This window comes from Electrophorus electricus, chromosome 2 (genome assembly GCF_013358815.1).
Source record: "Electrophorus electricus isolate fEleEle1 chromosome 2, fEleEle1.pri, whole genome shotgun sequence".
In the NCBI taxonomy this organism is placed as follows: domain Eukaryota; kingdom Metazoa; phylum Chordata; class Actinopteri; order Gymnotiformes; family Gymnotidae; genus Electrophorus; species Electrophorus electricus.
The window spans coordinates 32198861-32224264 of record NC_049536.1 but is presented as its reverse complement, the minus strand read 5'-3'; the positions used below and the strand labels follow the sequence as shown (position 1 = coordinate 32224264).

At 44.3% G+C, this 25404-nt stretch overlaps 1 protein-coding gene across 1 annotated transcript in view; it reads right to left on the bottom strand.

Annotated features, from left to right (window-relative positions):
- Positions 1 to 181: 181 nt before the first annotated feature.
- The window catches only part of LOC113577541 (potassium voltage-gated channel subfamily H member 7), a 41687-nt gene continuing 16464 nt past the window's right edge, over positions 182 to 25404 (bottom strand). Inside the window, exons 4-16 of the mRNA XM_027010251.2 lie at positions 20230 to 20664; positions 19903 to 19923; positions 18273 to 18487; positions 15244 to 15669; positions 11910 to 12309; positions 11259 to 11458; positions 10397 to 10649; positions 7497 to 7702; positions 7245 to 7329; positions 6246 to 6464; positions 4327 to 4489; positions 2949 to 3129; positions 182 to 2288 (exon numbers count right to left, since the gene is read on the bottom strand). Coding sequence (XP_026866052.2) covers positions 2091 to 2288; positions 2949 to 3129; positions 4327 to 4489; positions 6246 to 6464; positions 7245 to 7329; positions 7497 to 7702; positions 10397 to 10649; positions 11259 to 11458; positions 11910 to 12309; positions 15244 to 15669; positions 18273 to 18487; positions 19903 to 19923; positions 20230 to 20664 — 3002 coding nt within the window. The 3' untranslated portion in view covers positions 182 to 2090. The remainder of the gene's footprint in view (positions 2289 to 2948; positions 3130 to 4326; positions 4490 to 6245; positions 6465 to 7244; positions 7330 to 7496; positions 7703 to 10396; positions 10650 to 11258; positions 11459 to 11909; positions 12310 to 15243; positions 15670 to 18272; positions 18488 to 19902; positions 19924 to 20229; positions 20665 to 25404) is intronic.

The following is a 25404-nucleotide window of genomic DNA, read 5'->3' as shown; positions in this document are numbered from 1 at the left end:
ATACAATTTACAGTTATTAATCATTTATACAATTAGGAATCTAAAGCAAGTGTGCTCTCTCTCTCTCTCTCTCTCTCTCTATATATATATATATATATATATATATATATATATATATATATATATATATATAATTTCAATTCAATTCATTAAATAACTGACACATTCAAATAATCTTTATAGTGTTGCAGTGTACAAAATATATGGTGGTAACCTTAAAAATGTGTAAAAAATAAATTAAAATAAAAATAATTAAAAAAACCCTGTCAAACACACTTGGTTAAAAAGTGGGTGTTGTGTACAAGTTTGGATAATCTGTGCAAAAGTCTGCAATTTTCTATGTTCTATCAACTGGCGCACACTCTCATTTTCATTGCCTGTAGGTAATTGCTTATGTTCAGTGGTATATGTATTTTTCTCAGATGAAAAGAAGTTGTATGTCAGAAGATTAAAGAGGCAAGCTATCCCTCCCAAAAACACAAGCTACCCTTCTATTGGTGCTTAAAAGAAATATTTTCTTTACGACACTTGATCCAGCAAGTAACTATGTATTACGAGATAGCTTGTCAAAATGCTTGTGTTACTCATATACTGTCAGGTGTCTGATATATTACGAAATGTCATGAAACAGCCTTAGATTTGGTGGTTTTGAATGGGTGTAAAACCTTGCTCAGTGCTGTAACTCTCACACACTGTTTTTTTAAATGTCTGTTGGACCAAGAGATAATGATATAGGAAGATTTTGCTGCAGATGCAAAATCTTCTAAAACACAATTTCTTTTGTAAAATCCCTCACAGGGTTTACACTAAACTGCAATGTGGGCTACTCCACACATTAAGGAATATGCACTGTGAGACATTTTAGCCCATTAAACGTCTTTGACAATTCTGCCAAAACTCCACATAAAATCTTTCAAATTCAAATGTGTGAAATAAGAAATATATAAGCCTCGTTGTTTATTGCTGCCAAAATTTGCAATGGAAGGTAATATATGTAAATGTCCCACATTTCAGACATTATTATTCTGACCAGAAGTTGGTTTGGAAAACAAAGTGACTTTGTTGTTGTGGAAACTAAATCAGAGATCAGGTATAATTGTTTTACAGTAGTTGTTAAAATAACATTGAAATATGCATACATATTCAGAGCTACATTTGAAAATGGATGGTATGATACCAAAGCTTTGGTCATCAGAATAGTCCCATAATTTGGTTCTAGCTAGCATAATCATGTGCAAATTAAAAGTGACCCAATAAAGTTAGGGACAATGTGAACATTAAACATGCCAGAATCATACTTGCTTTCTAGTATGTTGCAGTAAGCATGCAACAGGCAATGCTTCCAGACATGCACTTTCTTACAAACAATGACCCACCTCATGCGGCTCAACCTGAAATGCGGGAGTGTGTTGTAAGCATGTCAACATAGTCGCTGCATTTGCTCCCATATGGCGAACTCTCACTGCCAAACTCTCTTTAAGAGGGCTATGCAACTGCAAACCCAGATGGTAAACGGCTACAATGTCTCGGACACTTGCAGGAATGTTGCGCGTACAGTAAATAATTTTACAGCACTTGGAATAGTGTAACGCTATTAAGAATCTTAGACCTTGCAAAAGGCCCCATTGCTACATGGTTCCAGTACAAGAAGCTGGGCAGGTCTGAGGGGATACAGCAGTAGAATTTATATTGGGAGGATGAAGCATGATGGAGCAGAGATTGGAACCCCCCAATACTAGGCAATTTATGATGCAGTCACAAACCAGACCCTGAGTCCTTGAGGTCTGCTGCTTATCTGCCTGCAGCAGGCCAGGCAAGCAACAAAACCTGCAGAAGAGGCCAGTGGTCACGTGAGGGAAGCTATGGAGCCTTCATAACAAACCAAACGAAATATTCAGCCCCATGGATAAAGCCTTTATAATTCTAGACCCATTATAGACCCAGCCTTCAGTATTCTGTTATGGGCCTTAGAATTCAGAGCTCGTTGGTATTCTCCCTGCAGCTACAAGTATGATCCAATGTTCTAGGTTCCTTTAGCCTGAAAGAGGCAACCCTCAGCCCCTAGGATATGGAAGTGACAAATCCCATTGTCACGGATGGGAGTTGATGCTACTTCTTGGCAGCGCAGGGTCAGACAGGGGCCTGTGGAGATCCACGGCTGTACTGCTGCTCGTGGGCATCTTGGGAGGCGAGTAGAGGTGGATCGGAAGAAGTGATTTGGAATGCTGCTGGTTGGAGAGAACAGCCTGGGGTGCTGGGGGGCCGTGGAGATGGGCAGGCTCCTGCGTCTGTTTGGAGAGAGACCCTGGGTGAGCTGGGTCTAAACTTGAGACTTTGGGCATGGGCCAAGATGTACGAACCAAGACTGACACTGAGTTTTTGGACTCCATGTAAGCCTTCACTCTGCTGAAGAACTTATCATTCTGGATATTACTTTTATTAATTTCCATTTTATACCCAAAGTCACTTTACTTTCAGGCAATACCAGTGAAAGCCAGAGAAAGCATTTTTTTAAACAATAAAATTTTGACCATCTGAAAACAGACTGGATGATATCAATGGCAATAAACTTGCTAAAAACGTTTCAGTGAATGGATCTCTGTTGCCTACACTTTTTGGAAACTGAGTAATAAGGGATTTTAGAAAATATTGAGTCAGCAGCTAAGTGAACATTATGAACAGGACAGTTTACCAACGTTCCACTTGCAAAACTGTGTAAACAAAAACACTATAGAACCTGAAACATTGTTGGTTTTTTTTCCTTTTTCTTGAGAAAGACAGGTATCTTAGAAAAGCAAATCCATCATCTGCTTGGGAGGTATTCTTTATTACAATACCCTATACCCTACAGAGCCTTGTCACTGTTAATAAGAATTCTGATTCTGCCTTTATCCTGGCAGGCCTGTCCATCCTTGTGTGCCAAGCGCGGCATGTAAGCTGCAATGTACCTGTGGGGGTGGCCTGAGGGTTTGGCTGGTGCCAACTGCAGCTCCAGATTGCACTCTGGCTGCAGGCTTCCGGTAGTCCTGGCTGGCTGCGACCATGCTGTAGGCAGGCGGGCCCACAGACACCTGTCTCTGCAGCAGCTGTAGGATTGTCTGGATATCGGACGTCATCTGAGACTCCAGTCTGGGCACAACACAATCCTCAGTGAGAGACAGTGAGATTACCATTCTGATTCAACCACACAACTCCTTTAGTTCAGGACCAGGCTTAATCCACATCTGTGAAATCGGCCCTAAAAGGTTTGATGTGCCATGTAAAAAGCAAAAAACATTTGTGCTGTAGGAACTGAAATCTAACTCTAGAGGGAGCCTGTGTTTTTATGGCGACCTTATGCAAATGCATAATGCAATATACTGATATTTTTAATCAAACAGTAGATATATTTGAATGAGTTTATAGTTTCTTTCTAGTCATTAAAAGGCCATTCCCTCCGGAGCTCTGCGACAGAGAAGGAGTCTTTCCAAGTCCCAGGACCAAGAGATTTATCTCTATCCCATCTCTGGCCCATCAACATCTTGTTCAAAGGTACTTGTAGTATAGAGGAAATAGATGTGTGTCATTTTTTTCACTATTCTTTGTTCTGTAACAGATAGATAGTTTTAGGGAGAAAGAGAGGACGAGAAAGAGAGAGAGAGAGAGAGAGAGTGAGAGAAAGTGAGAGAGAGAGAAAGTGAGATCAGAGTGCGGATCTGTAATGGAGAGCAGAGATGTGAAGCTCAGCTGGTGCTGGATTTCTGCAGCCTGATGCCTCTTTCCCTCTCTGCCAGCAATTCAGCTAAAAATACCACCTGCTGTAAGTCTGCAAAGTCTGCCGCTACTAGTGTGTGTGTGTGTGTGTGTGTGTGTGTGTGTGTGTGAGTTCGTGTGCATAAGTGTGTGCATGTGTGTGTGTGTGTGTGTGGGGGGGGGGGGGGGGGGGGCTCAGTGTCAGTATTGCTGAGCTCAGCCTGTTTTGTCAAGTGAGTGTGAGGTTTATGCGCAGATGAGCGATAACCCAGTGCAATGACGAATTTGCTGGGCAGGAACGATATGAGGGTGTATAGACGTTTTTAGATACACAATCCTTCTGTAGGGTCATCAGTACTGAAAACAGGCTGTCAGCTTAAAAGCTGGTTTTCACCTTGCAGTCTACTACCTTCTCACTTTGATGGGAAAAGTAGCAGCATATTTGGGTCATGTATTTATTTCGCAGTTTAACACTGAGTGAAAATTATTTTTAAAAAAGTTTACAAATTCAGATCGACACCATGACAGTCACCCTTAGTAAGGGTGTGAGCAGATGAGTCAGGCTCTGGTCTGGCTCAGGTCCAACTCTGCTACCTGTTCAGGTGCTCCTGTAGGTGAGCCAATCTCTGCTCCACCTCTCCGTATGTAAGATCGCTATCCATCTCCTCCTCTTCCTCCCTTCTGAGCTTGTGAGTCTGAGCTGAGTCTTCGGTTGGGTTTTTCAGCCTCATGCTTTCCCAGTCAGCAGTCTGCATGTCTGTGCATACACACACACAGACACACACACACACAAAGAATTACACATTAATATAATCTCACACAGAGCCAAGACCTTGCTTCCCATATTTTATGCACAGATGATATCAGAATCACTGAGGTAGCAGAGAGAGCTCTGGTACTCTGTGGTGTTGTATCCCTTCTGCCTCAGTCCGAGCTCCTGGTGATGCTGCTCCTATCTCGGCGGCAGCAGCCACAGAGCTAACAGAGACACTACAGACCAGGGGTTATCTTCCACGGCCACCTTGCCTGGGCCGCGGCCAGCAGCGCGCCAGCCCGAGCCACCTGCTTACAGCTGATCTGAGATCAGACACTGGGGTCAGACAAGAGGTGAGTCATGCTATTCACTCGCAATGCTCTGATAAAATGCTACTTGTGGTACTCTGCTCTGAAAGCAAAGAAGAGTCTGACCTGCAGGCTCTACTGTACGGCACTGCTGGCTACTGCAAAATGGCCCTCTTCTAAGTGTATATTCTCAGTATCTGGGTTTCTGTGAAAAACTGAAATGCTCTGTGAACCTTTATAAATATATGTTATAAAATGGGGCTGAAAGCATGAGTGGAGTTTCTGATCTGTCCCGGTGCTCGTCCCCCTTCCTCCTGTGGTTTTGAAACCGTTCCAATCTGCTTCGAAAGCACACAAAACTGCCCATAGCAAACACAGGCAGACGTATTACTGTTTTGGACGAGCTCCGTGTTCTCTTTGTCATCAGCTTACAGATCACTTTTTCCAGGAAGAGCAACTTCGGGAATACAAGCGTCTCATCAAAATGCATGACATCTGCTCCAAGAAGCTAAATCTCATGTTTCCCACAAATATTATGCACTTAGATCTGAAATGGTTCACAAAAGAGATTTGTTCCACTCTCAAGATTATCCTTACACATGGTATCTGAATGGCTTGAGTGTCCTACAGGACAGTTTTACTGCATGCCTTAACAGTTCAGCAGGACCTATGGGTCCATAGATGTGTTATTATAACCAAGGTATCCCTCAAGACTTGGTGTGTGTGTGTGTGTGTGCATGTGCATGTACATGTGTGTGAGTGCATACAGCATATGCAGTATATATGGCCTTGTTCTGCACTTACGTGGAGTTCAGTCAAGGTCATTCCGATTAAAAAAGAAAAGCTAAGACAGGTCCCATTGAACGTGAGCACACTCTGCTTTAGTTGTGTGGAGCTGGGAGGGCTGTGCAGGTCCCAGATGGCTGTGTGGTATTAACTTTCTGGGCAGTGGGAGAGTGGCGGGACATTATTTCCAGGCTGCAGGATCTTGATGGGGATGCTAAGCCAGTGCTGTGGCCTAAAGCTCCTGAAAGACCTGCTCCACTGAGACCTCCACAGCTCTCTCGCTCTCTCTCTTCCTCATCTCTCTGTCCAGCTCTCCAAACTATAAAGCTTTAACATAGATTAATTAACAGCTCTGTCTGATCACCATTAAGTCTTACAGTTGGAGTGTTGTGTAACCTGTCAATCACTTCTCAAGTCTTACAAAATCTTAGAACTTCTTTAGGAACAAATGCAAAGCATTTATCTTTTATTTTGAAGCTTCAATCAAGTCAAAAGCGTATTTTAAGATAAAATATGCACACTTTATGGAGGCTTCATTGCTTAAATCATCCTTAGAATCCATATTTTGTGGTCACCTTAACAGACTGCATGTCATTCTGTCAACCCAATTTAAAAGGTCAAATATCTTTCCATCATTCACACAAGAGCGGTCGCCGTGACGTTACCCTCATAACACGGCTCTTTCTTCAGGTCCCCCACGGACAGTTGGCAGCCAGGGGCCGGAGCATAGCCCTCCACATACGGATATCCCATCACTGCTGCACCTAGACTCCTCTGCTGCTCCTCCCTGGATGTCCGGTGCTCTTCAGAGCCTCTCTTTGAGCTGAGGCGCGATTCCCGTCGCTCGTTCCCGCTCTCGTTCTCCACGTCTCTGCTGCTTCCCCCTGTGGGACATCGCCAGTACCGGTGAGAGGAACACCGTGTGCTGCGTGCATGGGCACAGTGCTGTACACGTCTGTGCTATGGGAGCCCTCAGAGGACATAACAGTGCTACCTAACACACGCATAGGGCTGTAGATAGGCAGAGTCACTAAAGATGTTGTTCACTCCAAGGTGACGTTGTTTTTGTACACTCCTACCCCAGCCAACATTTTACAGTTGTACAATTCGAATGTACAGCCTCTCTGCGTTTTGAACAATTTGTGTTACCCGTCCCCTGGCTCATCATGGTTGGTCTCAATCCAGCTGTGATACTGGTAAGCAAAAGCCACAACCACACTGAATCTGATGTAACTTGTTTGAGCTCAATCCTTAAACCTAACTTTGACCTGGTAGATGCATAATGTTACCAGTTGTCTACCTCCAAAATATTATCAGTGTTGTGTTCAAAAACTGAAAAGCCTAGATAATGCAGTATAGATGAAGCTGATCAATTGTGCATTGCAGTAGCTTGTTATAGTAATACACACTTATAGCTCAAGTGTAACTCATAAAATGGCCTGTGATTGCATGGACGAGACAGATGTTTGGTGGGAGAGTGGATGAGTGTATTATGTATCCCCCGACACAGAAGCGACAAAGGGAACCTCATTTGTGTATCATGCAGACAAAGAATGCAGAGAGAAAGACATGATGCACGGTGAAGCTGGAGCAAGCGTAATGCACCATGAAACCCAGACGCACAGATGCAAAGCTGCAGCCTAATGGTTGTGCAATCGTATTACCTTTGGAAGTCTTGCGCTTTAGGGAGTTCTTCCTCTTACCCTTATTGTCTTCTCCATCTGAATCGCTGGCTTGTGTGTAACTGGTCTGTGTTGAGATATGATATTAGCATACAAGAGTCATTCTGAAAACCAGAAATGCTTCAGAGGCCCAGTACTACTACTGCTGCAGGCGCACAGCAGCCACTACCCAGTGGCCTCGTTTTAAATCTCAGCGAGGGCTGGAACAGGCGCCCTGCTCTGGTAAAGACCTACCTTGGCACTCTGGTCTCTCAGGTTAAAGGTGAGCTCCAGGTTGGTGAGAAAGTGGTCAGAGAACTCTGGGTACATATCCAGCACCTCCAGCAGCTCTTCTCGGTTGATGGTGTGCAGGTCACAGTAACTCAGGGCGCGCACGTCGGCGTTGGACTTGCCAGGCTTCGCATACAAGTGGATCATCTCTCCGAAGATATCATTCTTTCCTGACAGTGACAAGACACAGATAATCACATAAGACAGCTAAAACCTGAGTAAGCCAGGATTTTAGGGATGGCTTATCTCCCCCAAATATGATCATGGATGAAGTCGTAATATCACTGTCAACAAAATGAATAAGTATAGTTGTGCATTCTCTCTGTGTGCATTTCTGTGCTGCTATGGGGGGGTCGTTCCCAGCCAAACTCTTTGTGGGCGGATTATTAGAGCTCTGTCTCTGCGAGGATTATAAGGGCAGATCTGGCGGACGTTTCCCCAAAGGCGCTGCAGCACGACGCTTATCGTGGAGTGTTCGACGTGAGCCTCATCGCTCTGTGAGCGCCGGCGCCATCGCGCTGTTATTTCGTTAGCTCTTCCCACCTCCATCCTCTCCTTTCATGCACTATTTAAGCCCGGACTCGCCTGCTGCATGCTCCCACTTTGATGCCCACAGGCGCACCGTCGCACGCGCCTGACAGGCTTTGCTGTCCTCCCATCAAAAGGAATAGAAACACTTTTGATAATGCGGCTAAATTCATTCTCGTGCCACAGAATGGCTTCACCCCGCATCCTCCACGCGACGCCTCGCGCCGGGCGGCACGGTGCCTCGCATGAGGACGAAATTGGCTGTCGTTCAGAAACGGCCGTGTGCGGAAAAGGGCGTCTTAGCGCGTGGGGGTGCCTCGGAGGGGCCGGGGAAATGTCAGGCCCTCAGAGCCATATTTGATAGACAGACCCGATCAGACGTGGAGGCAGGAGTAAAGTCAGGTCGCACGAGTTCCTGCGAATCCTTTGGGAGCAGCGTCCAACTTTAAAGGCCTTACAATAGGAATGGATGCTGACAACGGAAATGCCACAAGACCTGGATTTACGCAATATTCTGGGCAGAGCCAAGGCTTCTTCGTAAGGGGTTTCTTTTTTTAATACTTCGAAAGATTATATTTATAACTGCTCGTACCAGCTGCGTGGTTCGAGGCTTGTAGCATCTGCTTTCCGTTTCTGTACCAAGCTGCGCCTCGGTACGTGGCCCCGTTATGTCAGTCGATCAAGGCGTGTGCTCAGCGGGGGAGAAACAGCCCTGTTTTAAAGGTGGCGGGGCCTGGCACGCCTGCGGGACGCGTACCGCAGCCTCGACACTGTAGCGGAACAGGCCCGCTAATTGCTGCCCGCAGCATCCATGCGCCGCCTTTTCCGAGCTTTGGGACGGACGGAATAAACAGCTCGATACGTCTACTGAATCTCACGCCATTCGTCGCTGTCCCTGTCACGGTCGCTCTCGCTCCCTCACTCTGTTGCCTTACCACGCGAGTCCTTGCTATAAAAAGCCCAGCTGGGTTCTTTCGCTCTGCTCATTGAAGAAACAAAAAGAGACTTTAACAAAAAATGTCTGGCCCTCGTCTTCAGATAATCAGTTCTTGGGCTTAAAATTCTTGACAGAAAAAAAGTCAAAGCACAGAGAAAACCCCTCCACTGAACGAGTTCCAGGTAATTGTCATTAAAGTTATAATTGGGCACTGTTTCAAACTTTTTTTCAGGCTTTACACTAGTAAGCATCATCTTCAGACAGAAACATCCATGGGACTAAATTCATTTAAAGCAGGGCCCCAGAGCTTTACTTCTATTTAAATGTCAAGCCGATACATAAAACATCAGGACTCAGAATTCATTCTGATGCATGTAGTACACGGTGAATGCATGGTGCTATGTTTAGTGCATGCTTTCACCTTCATATGGTAAGCAGCACTCAAATGCCATGAAGCCTTAGTTATCATAAATATGCCGTCCAACCAGAAATAAAAAGAGAAGCCCGTTTACCAGCGGCAATTCCAAGGCCTGGTTCATTTAATTAAGGCGCTGACAAAATGAAAAGATTCTCGTCCGCACTGAAATACACAAATGTATTCAGGATTACAGCGGTTGTTGTGAAAGGCGCTCTCACTACTCCGTGCTGTATCCGTGGCATTTCTGAAGTAATGGTGACCTTGACGCTACTGTTATTAATTTGGGTCTGATGTTGTGACGCTCGTGGACAACTGCTAAATGCAGCACAACCCTGCTGGAGCTCTGTGTCAACATGAAGCAGCTTTTCCAGCTAACAGGCTAAAAGCAGCTTTTCATCATTCTAATTCAGCAACGACATTTCAGACAGTTTGCCCGTAGCCCCCTGTAGCACTATTAGTACTTGAATAGAAATATCAGAATATAAGTAACGGTTCTGTTGGATGTTGGTTTTCTAGCGTTAGCTAAGGTAGCTGATGTGCCCCATAAGGCTGAATCTGTCAAAGGGTGCATTTTAACTCTGCCAGCTGTACCCTTCTCATTCAAACATAAAAAGAACTAGTCTTAGCCAGTTATATAGCAATAGATTTCTGTTGGTAAGATGATTTGCTCTTTAAAACTGCACTACACAAAATAAGTCTTATTAATACTGACTTGTGTGTAGCCATTTTCATAAGTGAACCAGCATAATAAGATCAGGCTGCCAATAGAAACTTACCATTCTCAAGAAAAAAATTCCAGTTACCTCCACCTAGTGGTGGGGGATATAACAATATACCAATGTCATCATGAGAAATTACAAAGCAACACCCGTTTTTCTACATGCATCACAGCAGTTCTAGAACACCGACCAAATCTTTCATTGCAACCTTTTTACCATAGCACCCACTCCCAAGTCCATAAAAACAGCTTGGTGCCCTCACCCAGGATGGCCACCACAGCATCGTCCTTCAGGATCTCGATGGAACCTCGGGAAAGGAAGTAGAGAGCAGTGAGCACGTCTCCGCAGTGCACGAGCGTGTCTCCCGGGGGAGCGTGGGTGGTCTTAAAGCGCATGGCCAGGGCACGCAGGCAGCCCTTAGTGGCCCCGCGGAAAGCCTTACAGCCCTGCAGGAGGCTCTGGTTCAGGTGCAGGCATATATCGGCCTGCAAGCACTCAGGGAAGCCCTTTAAAACCTAAAGGGAACAGACAAGGGGAGATAGGGAAACATTAGAAAGGATCCAGACATTAGAAAGGATACAGACATTACTTCGATTCAAGTGCCTTGTAATGCACTGCAATTCAATGTAACACAATATGATCTGGATGAAACGGAACAGAAGAAGCATCTACACTGCAGAGCTGAAATGGAATTCTCATTGAAGGCAGTATGTGAACTCGGATGAAAAGGCACTCTTTGAAGTAAAGGGCTATAACAAGCAGCGGAGGGGAATGAGACTGACACAGACTGAAGAATCCTGTTTTCATAAATACCTCCTGCTTGTCCCAGGTTGATAAGGTCATTCCACATGGAGAAAAGACAGACAGAGACAGATGCTGCATTCAGTACAGCATAAAAGCTCACACATTTCTTTTGAACTGTTCACGTCTTAGAGTAGCTATGGTAAGCATGCAGAGTCTTCAACAAGTAACTAAAATCCTGTCAAAAACTAGAAAGAACTAAAATGAGATTCTAACAAATTCCTACATTTCCGCCAAAAGCAACAAACATTTCATTTCAAACAAATGACCAAATCCATTTTACTATGCAGGAGAAGGCGTGGTTATTCTGCATGCACACGCACCATGTTCATGTCGATGCCATTGGTGTAGGTCCAGGAGTGCTGAAAGTACTCCTCCAGCCGCTGGCGCAGGGGATTGGGGATCTGGTGGAAGCGGATGAATTCTTTCACCCGGAGCATCTGCATGTGGTAGCGCGCCGTGCCCGAGTACAGCCTCTGGATGATGGCCGACACATTCCCAAAGATGCTGGCATACATCAGGGCTACGCAGGATGGATGGGAAATAGCTGCTGTGTAATTCTTGGACATCTAGAATATGTTTTACTAAAAGCAAATACATGAATACCTGGGAGGGAATTAACAATTTCTTGATAAGATTATCCTGCTAACCCCTTACATGAGAACCTGCCGCTGGGTCCAGAGTCTTATTTCTCTGTTTGAATAATCCACAGTAGTTGCTAAAAATACATCTTAAAATAATAAGACTGTAGTTTAAGAGGCTAATATGGATCTCAGAATTGTAGACCTGTTGCCCTTCATGTAGGACCATAGGACCATTTTGCTAGCAGGCTCTTTGGTTCTAATTACACAAATTGCTTGTTGTATATTGTCCTTGATGTGAATTATGATGATTTATTAATGTGGATATACTACAGTAATTCTTAACAGAAGTCAAATAGTATGTGCTTGAGTAAACTTCAAAAGCCCACTTACATCCGATGAGCATTACGCAGATGGAAAATATCTTCTCCGAGTTGGTGTTTGGTGAGACGTTGCCGAATCCTACACTTGTCAGGCTGCTGAAGGTGAAGTACAGTGCCGTGACGTATTTGTCCTTAATGGATGGTCCTGAACTGGGGTCACTGTAGTTGTATCGCTTCCCGATAGACACGCCAAGATTGTCCAGCCAGCCGATCTTGTGCTCCAGGTAAGGCTTTTCCACGTTGCCAATGGCGTACCAGATGCAGGCCAGCCAATGAGCAATAAGTGCGAAGATACACATGAGAAGCATGAGCACCGCCGCACCATACTCAGAGTACCGGTCCAGCTTCCGTGCCACGCGGACCAATCGCAGAAGCCGGGCTGTCTTCAACAGGCCAATCAGTGTGGTTGTCTAAAGACAGAAGTGTTCAGAGTTGTGACGTGGACAAAAACTAAGGCAAGTTAATGAGAAAAATATTGATGATAAAAAATTGAAGAAAGGAAATCAGATTTTTAATGAACTTCATCATGTTGAAAAATGACCAAGCCTCTTATTTTCATCAACTTATGTGTCAAATTTATGGCCCCACTAAATCCTGTTTCATGACAAATAAGGCAGTTTTCTCCAAAACTACAAATAATACGAGCAACTCATTTCTAACTTTGCACTTTTAATCTATTTAATAGCAGCAGTGAAAAATTAGAGCCTACAAACGCTCTCAGACATTCTAGAACGGTAGGCTGTGGACTAATTTGTATTGTGCTGATATCGCTACTGCCTATTTCTGCAGTAATGTCTTTGAGCAGTTACTGCACTGATTAACACTCTGATAATGATGTTTAATTATGGCCCATTATGCAGTGCTGTGTTACCACTACAGACCACCACCATCTAACCAGGATTTAGCAACGCCCAGGCTACTGAAAGAAAATCAGGACGCGCGAAGCACTGGTAATGAGTCCACTCTACTCCAAACATCTTCGATTTGCCAATATTCCACTGCAACATGGTCAATGACCAGTGAATACTAGTATAGACGCAAGCAGAAAAGACATAAATTCTCATTTACAGAAGTCTTTCTCTCGATCGGTAAACCCATGTGAATGAGTCCCTTGGAGTTTACACGCTGTTGTGTCTCATCGGAAAAGGCTCCCACTACATTTTACAGCTGCTCGTTTATTTACCTGGCAATTACACCATGGCTGCTTCACGAGGGAGCACGGGGGATATTTTTAGAGTGAGCCTGAAAGGCTGAGTCTGCCGAGTTTCGGCCATGTTTTAGCGTGGGCAGCGTGTTAGCAAGGAGCCCTGTGTGAAGGTGTTTTTATCCACAGCTCGAGCCTGGGATCGCCAGCTGACTGGTGACACCACACAAGTCACGAGAAAGGCATTACAAGCTCATTAGTAGCTCCCACTCACAGGGAAACACAAGGAGTCAGCAATAAGCTCCAACTCGAGCACCGTTAGTCCCACGGACATGCAATGAGACTCGCATCCGCAGCCTCACAAAAAGATGGCTGTTTATATATTTAAAAGCACAATAATTTAGGACAGGATAATATTCCATAATATTCCAATTCTACAGACCCAGAAATAGGCTAGATAATGCAGTTTACATATATAAAAGGCAGTAGAGAATTAACGTTCAGGCCAAGGCTGATGTGAGGCAAACATTTGTAATGAATCCTGTCACTTCATGTGCATCTTGTAAAATGAGATGTGTCCTGATGACATTCTCTATTCTCTATTCTATACAAACCACACTGCACACTGACCACAGCCTTCACAACAACATGGGTCATCCAACTGCAGACACCCCCCCTGCCCACACACACACATACACACACATATATGCATGCACACACACACACACACACACACACACACACACACACACACACACACACCTCAGTCCCATCTGTTCAACTGCAAATGCAGACGGAAATCCAAACCAGTCCATCAAGAATGGGCTTTTCTGATGCAGCAAACTTTAGGTTTTTCATTGGAACCTATTTGAACAATGTAGTGAGATACAACTCCACACTATCCAATACTATACCCACTGGTGAAAATTGTTTCTGTTGATTACAATATGCTTAACCATCCCGGCTATTATGATCACAGTTACAGCCGTGTCCAATAAACGAGTAAAACTCAATGGAGCGTATTAGCGGCCCGACTTACTCCCTCAATCCAATTACAGCCATTCAGCCGGCTTTGTTCATTTGGGCGGACACAGCGGGGAAGCGTGGCCTGGTCCGGAGAATTCACTCCGCTGGCGGAGATGTGATGGATGAGGCTAGTAGGTAGCAACAACACGCAGCCCTGCCCGTTAGCACCTGGGTCATTGTTCTCCTAGCTGGCTCTCAAAGGGCAGCGGCATGAATACATTACCTCACACAGCCCCCCGATAGATAAGTTTCAGTGCCTCGCTCTGAGCTACTCAATAAAGTAAACCCATCCAAATAGCCTCCAATTACCCTTTTCGCTGGGCCAGGGTTTGGCCATACAGACAGAAAAGTGGGCATTTGTCCGGATAACTGAATGTGTCGCTTCAAGACTACTCCTCTCGGAATTGCAGAAGTGGAATTCTTCTTCTTTAATTGGGCTTCTGGAGGTCTCCACTGCTGGAGGTTGTACGGATGAGAAAAACATCGAAGCGAGACCAGTGTGGGCTCCAAATATGAAAAGTGCTTCAACAAAATGATGAGAGCAGAAATTATACTAACATCAGACCAGATGACTTCTCCACATCTTAAATAAAGATAAGTGACAGCATGTAATCATGCATTAACACGCATTAAAGATCTGACAAAAGTGCCATGTTTTATCTATGTGTATGATACAGGTCCTAAAGCTGGACTGTATGATGCTTGGATCTGGTGTGACACTCCCACTGCTGCAACATTCCCAAACATTCAAACTGGCGGATAAGCCGTCATGCTAGCCAGCCTAGCAGCAAATTGTAAGCCACTGCACAAACACAATCTGGGCCTCTCTCTCCCCATCTAAATGCATCATTGATCTCTGACGGTAAGCCATTAATCCAAATAAATGGATTCAGAATTGCATACCTTTTGAAAAAAAAAGGTGCAGATAAAATACTGTTCTGATACCGTAAACTCTCTCTGTGACCATGTCAGACTTATTCAGTGTTTAAGAAGCAACCCGTGGCAGAAAGTCTGCGTAGTAAATACTAAAAAAAGCAAACTTTGATTCCAGTGGCATACACAGGACTTCACATAGAGATACAAATGAATATATATAGACATGAATAAATATTTAAATGAAACACTGCATCCAGGGGCAGGTGAGATGATATATCCCATTTCACTGTTAACTCACTTCATCCGAGCCCGAGCCAAAGATGAGCAGGTCGAATGGGATAGCCGCCACCATGTCTATGAGGAACCAGCCCTTGAAGTAGTGTACGGCGATCTTCCCGGGATGGCTCACCACTTCCTCGTTGCAGTTGACGTACGTGGTGCGGAAGTTGATGAGGATGTCGATGATGAACATGATGTCCACCATCAGGTCGACGACGTTGAGCGGGCTGCAGGAGTAGCCGCACAGCCTCCGTTTCTGCTCCTCACGGTCGTTGAGCAGGAAGGCGGCAGAGTAGGGTGTGAAGATGGCCGTGTAGATGACCAGCAGTAGGATGAGCCAGTCCCACACGGCCTTGAAAGGGCTGTAGTGGAGGATGGTGAACTTGTCCATGCGCGGAGCCTGGAGCTTGTACTCCGGTAACACGTCTGCACCCAGTGACAGTACCTGGCCGGAGACAGGATGGAGGATGGGGCAGGAAAGGTTACTATATTATCACACAATAAGCCCTGATAATGAACGTGAACTATCAGATCTGTGGTATTGTGTGTTAAATTACAAAATTATAAAAAGTGTTAAATTATAAAAGTGAAACAATTTACCAGATGTGGTGTTAAGTATCCTTAACAATAATATCGACAACAACAACAATAGTATTAATAATAATAACAATCAATCTTCTGAATTTCATTTTTATGAAATTGAAAGGATTCCGAAAAACGAAACAGAAATATTCTCAGGCTCTGCTATCACTCCTTTCACTAAACATTAACGTTGTGCTGAATGTTTATGAGATGAGGCTTCAGAGTCTCAGTCACACTGCTGGAATGTTCTGGGTTTAAGACCCCCACTCAAGGGCAAAGCAGCAGAAAGGATTTTACAAATTGGACCAAAAATCGTTGGGAGGCGTAACTCTGTATGCGCAGATGTGTTTCTCCGCTTCTCCACAAAAAGAAATACGAAGTCTGCCCTTGAGTTAAAGTAATTACTTACTTTTTGTGCTTGTGTCTCACTGTATACACAATAATGACTTGTTTATCATAGAATTAATAAGCCAAACCAGCAGCCAGAAAGCTTCAGAGTTCAGCGATTGAGACTGCGATTTGATTTATGTGGTCATAGAGAATTTATGAGGAGAAAACTTGCTTGGTCAGGTTGGACTTAATGGTTAGTTTTATTCTGCAGAATCTTCACTTTGGGCTGAGAGCACAGATATGTGATGATGATTTACAAAACGAAGGCTGACAATGCCCTCCACATAACTAAGATGACTGCAACAATAGAATCCTGAAATGTATCACTACTAAATAAGGCTGAAATGGGAAGCTATATGTTTTTTTTTTTGAAAGACATGCAGCAATGTCAAGTTGCCTCCAGCAAATCCAGCAAATCCAATTTTTCCCCATTCTCATTTGATATTAAATAAGGTCAGCAAAAAAACAAACAAACCCAAATGAACAAAAAATAAAAAAACAACCCAGCTGTCTAGGGATCAAATTGGAAGGCATTAAAAAAAAAACCCCCCAGATACTGAAGCAGACAACCAAGTATCCAGATATCCACAAATGAGGACTTTGTCTCTGATTAATACTTTATTAGCCATTATGACCGAATGTTTGGTGTTGCTTCCTCAGCACTTTTTCCACCCGAGCAGAGAAAGGCCTGAAGAATCGACCTATCCCCTCTTATCAACCTCTCACACATGCGTGTGCTCGAGGTACGGTAATGCGAGAATCACTCAGAGGTGACAAGCCAAACGACTGGTTCCTCAAGCAAGGAGACTCGAAGAACAATAGCCAGGCTTCTCTGAGCCGAACACTTCACTGGATGGGCTGTCGGAGCCTTAAATGTTTCTCATTTCCCTCTCCAGCCGTCTAAAAGAGAGGTACACACAAGAGAGGCCCCAGTGACTGACTTTCACTGCAGGACACTTATCTGTCCTCAGAGAGAATCCTTTGCCAGGGTGAGTTCTCAAATCTAATCTCCAAGGCAACGCCGAGGCAAAAGAACGGGAGGAGGGAGGGTTAATTCACACTGTCTGACACTCTGAGGCCACCACAGCACTATTGAATTCTGTTTTGCCAATATTGGGACATATATTTCTACACAGCAGTAGGAAATCCATCTTCATGCTTGGATGGTCTTTTGATGCATAACAGTGCTGGGTAGGGAAGCAGTTAGAGATAGATGTTGGATAATAGAGGAAAGAGGCTGGATACTCCCGTATGAAAAATAGTATGGCACATGAGCTCGTAGGAATTAATTATGCTTACTTAAACACCCTCCCACCCTTAATGTCTGTACAGTTAAGCTTCATTCTCATTTGTGTACATATTTCTGTTATCTATGCATGTTATGTGTTATTTATGTTTACTTTGTAATTGTATAAAGGTGAAATTGTACATTTCATACAAATGCACAAAAAATTATGCAAGTATTTTTTTCTGATTCAGGAGGCCTTTGATTGGGTAATAAAATCATGCAGAACTTAACACATGCAGCATTTCAGTAATATCAGAGTGACTGACACGCAGTGGCATTGACCTAGTGTTGACACCTTTGTCCATCTTCATGCAGAAAACTGACTGAAGCTCAAAAAGTACAACAGCTGTGCTATCCTGTTACAGAGAGAGACGAGTCTGGACACAAATTCACAGGTGAGGGTTGTTTATTTGGAACTTTGCCCACATCTGAGTAACACTCTACCACCCTGGCAGACAGACACATAAAGGTCAGATGAATTCAGATAAAACCTAAGCTCTGGGGACTTGCAACAACACAGAAACTAGGACTGCTTTCTAGTGGAGGCAAGACAAAATGTACATACAGGCAAACACTACCCAACAAACTAGGCAGGGTTGCACAGATTAAATGCACTAACAAGGGAGAAGAAAGACACAGGTGAACACAATAAGAGCCTGGGAATACAAAACAGAACACAGGGAATAGACCACAAACAAAACCACAACAAAAACACATGGTGCTGTTTCCATGGGAACAGCGATGCTGAAGGGGTGAAACCATGACACCGACAACATCATAAAACTCACCTGTGTGACCTTTTCAGTGACGTTGTGCGTGCGGTCTTTAACCTTCGGAGCAATGATGGTCTTTTCAGAGGCGGGAGACGAAGGCGCTTTTTTGTCGTTGTTGGTCTCGGAGAAGTTGAGTGCGAGGAGAGGGATCTTATTAATGGTGCTGTACTTGTTCAGATTGGAGTCTGAGGTGGAGCCCAGCAAGCTGGATTTCAGATGGTCAAAAGGACCTGAAGGAGATAAAAGATGAAGAAACCAGTTCAGTCAGAGACGCTCATAACAGGCAACGAGACTGATATTTTTCCCATGCAAGCTATTCTGTGTCTAATTAATGGTCCTGGATGAAAATTAAATTTGCTCAAGAACAAGCTGTAATAAACAGCAGCATGACATCATGTGAATTAAATGGGTGTAGAAGATTGACAAGGTGCATATACCAAGAAACAAACTATCAATTACATGCATGCATTTCTTTCATGCTTTAGTGATACGCATGACTTTGTCAAAAAGCATCTGCTCTGAGTAATAAAGCACCGTTGAACTGGGGAAAATATGTGTGGGGAATGTGATTCTTGAAGAGGGATGGATTTGTGAGAAGCACATGCAGAGCGTTCATGTGTAGCATCGATTTGCTGTCAGACTGCAGGCTATTAGTCTCATGCAACGGGATGCTTCTCTTCCAGCCAATCACAGCTTGGGGCAAACCAGAGTTCTTGTTGTTCATGTTAAACCATAAGCACACACCAAGGCTTGTCCTCCACCATCCCCGTACACACCTGCTGGGACAGTGTGTCCTCAGCCAAAACCCAGGCACTCCTAGTCAGTTTTATGTGCTGTGTGGGCAATTTACACCCACAGTATACCAAATAATGAAAGAACAAAGAGGCCAGTGTTTTGATAAGCGGAGAGGGGACTTTTTTAAAACTTTCTACAGCTCTACAGTGCATATGGAAATAAATTGTGTCCTTCCCTAGATCTTGGCCTTGACACAATCTTGTCTCACAGGTCTATGGACAATTCTCTTAACTACATGGCTTAGTTTTCACTCTGACATACACCATCAATCATAAGACAGATGTGTGCCTTTCCTAGTCATGCCCAATTAATTCAATTACAGTTGGACTCCAATAAAGTAGAAACATTTCAAAGAACACTGACAGAAGCAGGATGCACAGAGCTTAATTACTAGTGTCATAGCAAAGGTTAATTCATTACATTAATACTTAAATGAATTGTAATAAATGATATATAAATGCAATATTTCTTTCATTTATAATACATTTACAAAACATTCCACTGACCAATCTTTATGTCATTGTGGAGTAGAGTGTGGATACCGCTGAGGCAAAAAAAGAGTTAAATCCATTTGAAATGTATGAAATATAACAAAATAAGGAAAACTTGATTTTTCCACTGGAATTGAACATCATGGGAAATACTGTGATTCCCTTCTCTTCAGCCAATCTAGTGATTTTAAATCTTCTTATATGGCACTGGGGGATGGCGAGATTTAAGATTGAGCCTTTTTCCACTGAGGTTAATTGAAGTTATTTTGCTTGGAGAAATTACTTGTCAAAGTGTCCATTTTTAAACACATGCAGCAAGCAATCCAAGACAAAAACACATTCTATCATAACACTGTTACCTTTTTGACTGCGGCCATGGTCTGAAATGCAGGAAAGGTGAGCAGTAAGATATCAATAGATAAGTAAAACAACAAGGACACTTAACCTTACAGGGCGAGGCCTGAACTAAATCTAAGGAATTATACAACAAAGCTATCTGTCTGTACTATATGGACTAAAGAAACCCAAGCTTTAGAATGAAACTGAATACATTTAAAGTTGTATTAAAGTTGTCCCTAGGCCATGCTAACAGCCCAGTCCGGACTTTCTCAGTCTCTGCCACACCGTAACTGGTGTTCACACTCGTCAGTAGTGAAGCAGATACGTGTTCCTAAGGGCTCACTTGCCTTCGCTGGAGTGTCTATCCCTGAACAGGCGTTTGGAGTTGGCGCTGAGGCCTTCGATGTCGTGGACGGACGAGGCTCGTCTCCTGCTGTACACGCTGTCTCTGGAGATGGACTGAGCGAGGCAGGTTGTGAACTGGGCCTGGGACGCACTGCGGTGCTCCCACGCCGGCTTCGGGGACGAGTGGTTGAGGGGCCCCGACACGCTGGCGGGGGAGGAGTGGGGACTACAGCGGATCAGGGCACGCGTGTCGTTGGCGTCTGCCGGGCTGCAGCTGCCCTTGGCGGGAGAGCTGAAGTCCCTCAGGGCCATGGAGTCGTCGCTGTGCCTCGGCGAGCCCACCATCACCGTGTCTGGGTCCTCCTGGGGGAGGGACTGCTTGCTGGAACCCAGCAGGTTGAGTGAAGGCAGACGGAACCTGAAGAATCGCCCTTTTTCTAGAGGAGACAAGACCGAAGAAATGTCGGCGGTTTCAAGGAAGGGGGTAGCTTGCAAGTTTTGTGTGCACTGCTTGCAGTTATCTTAAAAGAAACGGAGATGGATTTTAACCAAAGCAGGTTTTTCATATGAAGGCGGGGAACAATGAAGAAACATCCTTGGCTATAGCCTGGAACACCTTTCTTCATAAAAAAGGCTTTTAGGCTAGAAAAACAAGTGGTCGCAGCAACAGCATAAAAAGCATTTCTGGCCATTTCTGAGCAGTGTCTCTCAGAACGTCAAAGAGAGCAAGAGTTAACAGCAAGACAACAGAAAAATGTAGAGAATATTTAACAGGAAAATGAATCATATTTCTTGAAACAGAGGGGGCATTCTCATTCTTTCTTTCCTGAAATAAAGTCACAAAGAAAGACTGGACTATTTAGCTACAGGAGAGAGGGCTTATATTTCCAGATATATCTCAGCAGAGAAAAAAACAAATCAATTTGATTACTCTTGAGTCACCTCAAAGGGGTTTCAAAGGGTAAAAATCCTTCACTGGGCATATTCAGTTGAATATTACAGATAAATGAAGCATATCTATTGTCATGGCAATGAAAAGACTAGACAACTGAATTGGTAGGTGCAAACTGGGCATCAAAGGGCTTCAGAGATGCAATGTAAGAGAACTATGGTCCAAGACAACTTCCTTAGCGTTGAATTATGCAATTATGGCCTTTGGTTCTGATTTGTCCTTCACTACTGATGCTGTTTCCAGCTAGTTTTAATTAGAAGCCTTTTTACATGGGTTTTGCTAATCAGGACGTGATCAAAGAAAAACACCAGCTCCTGTGGTACTGAATGTTCCTTATGTGGTGCTGCTTTGAATATCTCTGCATTCAACAATTTGTTTATATCAGAGAAAGATATTGACTAAGGCACCGAGGAAATCTTCAGTAGGCCTTCGGTTTTTTAAAATACAAAACTAAGCTGTTCCAAAGAACTCATCAGTTTGACAGGCTGAGCAACTGTGAGGCTTTATCACCGTGATGACGAAGAGGGTAAAACCCGCTTCCTCCCTGTGTGCACTTCAGCCTGTTGTTCTCACATGTATTCTTGAGTTGTTCTAAATATGTCTATTTTTAAGCTAAGTAGTATTCAAAGGAGAGACATCTATTAAATAACCTGCTGTCCAAGCCCAGACGAATTCAATTAGAGACTGTCAGCAAATGAGCAAATGTCTTTGGACTGGTGGTTGTGAGAAGCTCTTACTGGAGCACAGGCTGGGTGGAAAATCTCATCAGAAGGCCAGTCAGGAGATACTGTGCTGCAGTGACAGGAAGCAAAGCACAGGGCAGTACAAGAAAACCTTCACTCATCAAGCTCTTCATGCCATGTCACTAGCATTCCCCGCCACTGCGTAGCCACATGTGCTGATGTTTCAGCACACACTAGACTTGATCCCATGGCTCCCTCCCATAGAGCCTGTCTCCCTCTCTATCTCACATATCTCTCTCTCTCTCTCTCACACACACACACACACACACACACACGCGCGCACACGCACACATACACGTACACACACACACACACACACACACACACACACACACACACACACACACACACGCACACACACACACACACACACACACACACACACACACACACACACACACACACTCAAGTCCCCTCCATAGGCACTGTGCCAGGGTTTTCTGGGAATGTGGGGATTTGCGAGGAGAGATTTATGTTGCACACTTAATAAACAGTCAGCTGCTCTTCAAACCCTTAAAGGAGACAGATAGCTTACACAAACTTGGTCTGCGTGGTGTGTGTCAGGATGGAGATTTATTACATTGTCAAATAATTAACTGACAAACCGCAGTCCAGTATAGGGTCTAAGCTGTTTGAATAGAGACCTTAAATGTGGTAACATTATCCTAATATACGACATGCACATCTCAGAGTCTTCTAAAACTCGGACAACCATCCCTTGCATGCTACAAAGCCTAATACTGCTCTGTCTGAGTCTGAGTGATGTTGACAGAGGGCAAGCAGAACGGAGCATAGGAGGTTAATAATGTATTATGGGATATTAAACCATCATGGCTGCCTCGCTTCTCTTCCCGCGTCCGTCACCCTCAATCGGGCCTGGCACCGAGACGCTTCTTTATGGCCCCCATTTACTGTTAATGCCAAGTGCAATGCACTCTAATGCAATACAAACCCTGAAATAAATACGATCCCTCACTCAGCAGGCTGAACACGAGGAAAGTTGGGGAGAAAGGCAGCCGGTGAATAGGACCCTGCTGGCGCTGGGAGTGCCGGGGCGGTCTAGCCTGCGGACGAGGAGGGCGGTTCTGCCTCGCGCCATCGCAGGTGTAGCGTTAAACCTGCCCGCTGGTTCAAGCCAAGTGTGCAACACGAACGCCACTTTTATGATGAGTTTCACATTATGTATTCTTTACCATGTGCCTTACCCCTAATCACAAATCAAATTATAACCCAGAGTAATACGTAAACTAACTCTGACCCAGATCAAGAACCCTCACCATAATACAGACCTTACTCTAACATTGGCCCTTAAAAAAATAACCACCATATTTAGCAATGCATTAAAAACCTGAGCATTTGTTCCAAGAATCAGTGAGTTGGTGTGGTCAGAGTACAAAGCATTCTATTGCAGAACACTCACATCCCATGTGCATAAATTACCAGGAAAAGTGGACAACTGCCATAGTTTGAAGAAGAAAAAAACCCCCTCCTAAATTCGTCATAGCAGGAAGACTGTAAACATACTCATTATGATTTTAAAATGCCTTATTAATAAAAAAAAAAAACCCAAACAAACCCATATGCACTATTAGTAAAGCAGTACACACATACGGTAGCATATATACTTGAGTTAGAATCCCTACGATATAGAGTCACACATAAATGAACTTCTTAGTGACGTTTGTATCCCTGGTAATTGAATTTCTGTGCCTACAGTCATTATTTCAGCCAGGGGCCTGAGGCATTACTCTACATTATTCACACTCTTCTGTTTGTTGCTATGATACCACAAAATCTATATAAATAATTACTTTCTTATCAATGTCTAAGTGACTTTTCACTGAGCCAGAATTTGCCCATATGGATATCCTCTCAGTGTATACGGTTAGTGGGTGTTAAATGAGGCAGATATGTGTGTGTATTCAGGGCTGTAATGACCTGTCATGCTGCATGCCATTGGTGTATCTTATCTCTCTCGCCTGTGTTGTCTCGGAGGAGATTTCAGCCGTGGAAGTGAGGAGCTAGCTTTGATTAAGGCTGTCGTGATCTAGATAGATCAGCACATGCGCATACACACGCCTGTGTATGTGTTGACGTGAACAGGTGTACAAGGCCCGTGCATGACATTTTCACAAGGATTCATACAGAAACGCACGCACATAGAAACGTGTGTCCATGTGCACAGACACTTACACGCACATAGTGAAGGGGATAGGTATGGTGTGCTCAGTGCAAGCTGCTTCTGTGTGTTAGCAGCATCAAACAGGCCTCTGTCATGACACCTTGTTGACATGCACACGGAAAAAAAGACCTAGGAGCACGGAGGCTGAAGAAGCCGATTGTGATTCTGCCCAGCTGTCCAGAGCTCTCTCTCTCTCTCTCTCTCTCTCTCTCTCTCTCTCTCTCTCTCTCTCTCTCTCTCTCTCACACACACACACACACACACACACACATGCGTGTGCAGTCTGACCTAAAAATAACTGTTACCCAAAAGAACATGATATGTTGAGAGTGGAATTCCAGAAGTAATGGGGTATAGCAGTGTACACACATTGGGTACATTATTGCAGGCACTGTGCAATAAACATACACACAATACACCAACATATTCATCATCTTCAGCGACAGCTCTTATCATATATAACAACAGTTCTGTTGGGCTGTGGGTTTTTGCTATGGCATGGCTTTAATTACATTTCCCTACTCAGCGTGCTAGAAAAGTCAGCCAAGGTGACATGGGAAACCTCCAAGAGAACAAAAAGAACACCATAAGAACACATCGTTAGAGTTAATCTTGTTCTCTGGCATGGTCTCCCCCACCAAAGTGCAGATGAGCGTGTGTAATCTTTTATTAGCACTGAAGCCAATTCCACCATCGCTCGTGCGATGAGTGAGGAAAAGAGGCTGCCAGCTTTGTCCCACTCCCTGCACGGTCTCTGGGCTTGGAGAGCCTCCTGTCTAATTAGCGCGCTCTGGTTTTGACCCCTGGCTGAGGGCCCAGGCTCGGTGATCCTCGGGTCCCCGCCCGAGGGAGCGTCCGGCTTGCTCGCAACGTGACAGCCGCGTTAACACGATTCAGGCGATTCGGACACGGGGGCCTCACCTGGGAACACACCTACATCACAAGGACTAAAGCCTTCTCCTGCAGATTAATGGATGACATGTTAATCGAGACCGGCGATGTCTGAGTAAAAATTTACAGCAGAATGCGGCGTCAGTGTGAGAGTGTCTGCTAAGCCTATTAGCCCTGGGAACAGCCATCCAAAAGAAGGACGGCTTTTGCTGTGATAAAGTTGTCTTTAATGATCTACGCCTCGGATCTTAGGCACCCTTGCTGAGGCTGAGGCAATGCTCACATTCACTGCACCGTTTCAATATGTTATAAACCATGTCGTTTGATTCTGAGGGGTCAGGACAGACCTGCTTCCCTGGACTTCAGAATGCCTAGAAATCCATTTAAATCCACCTCGATCCCATTGCTT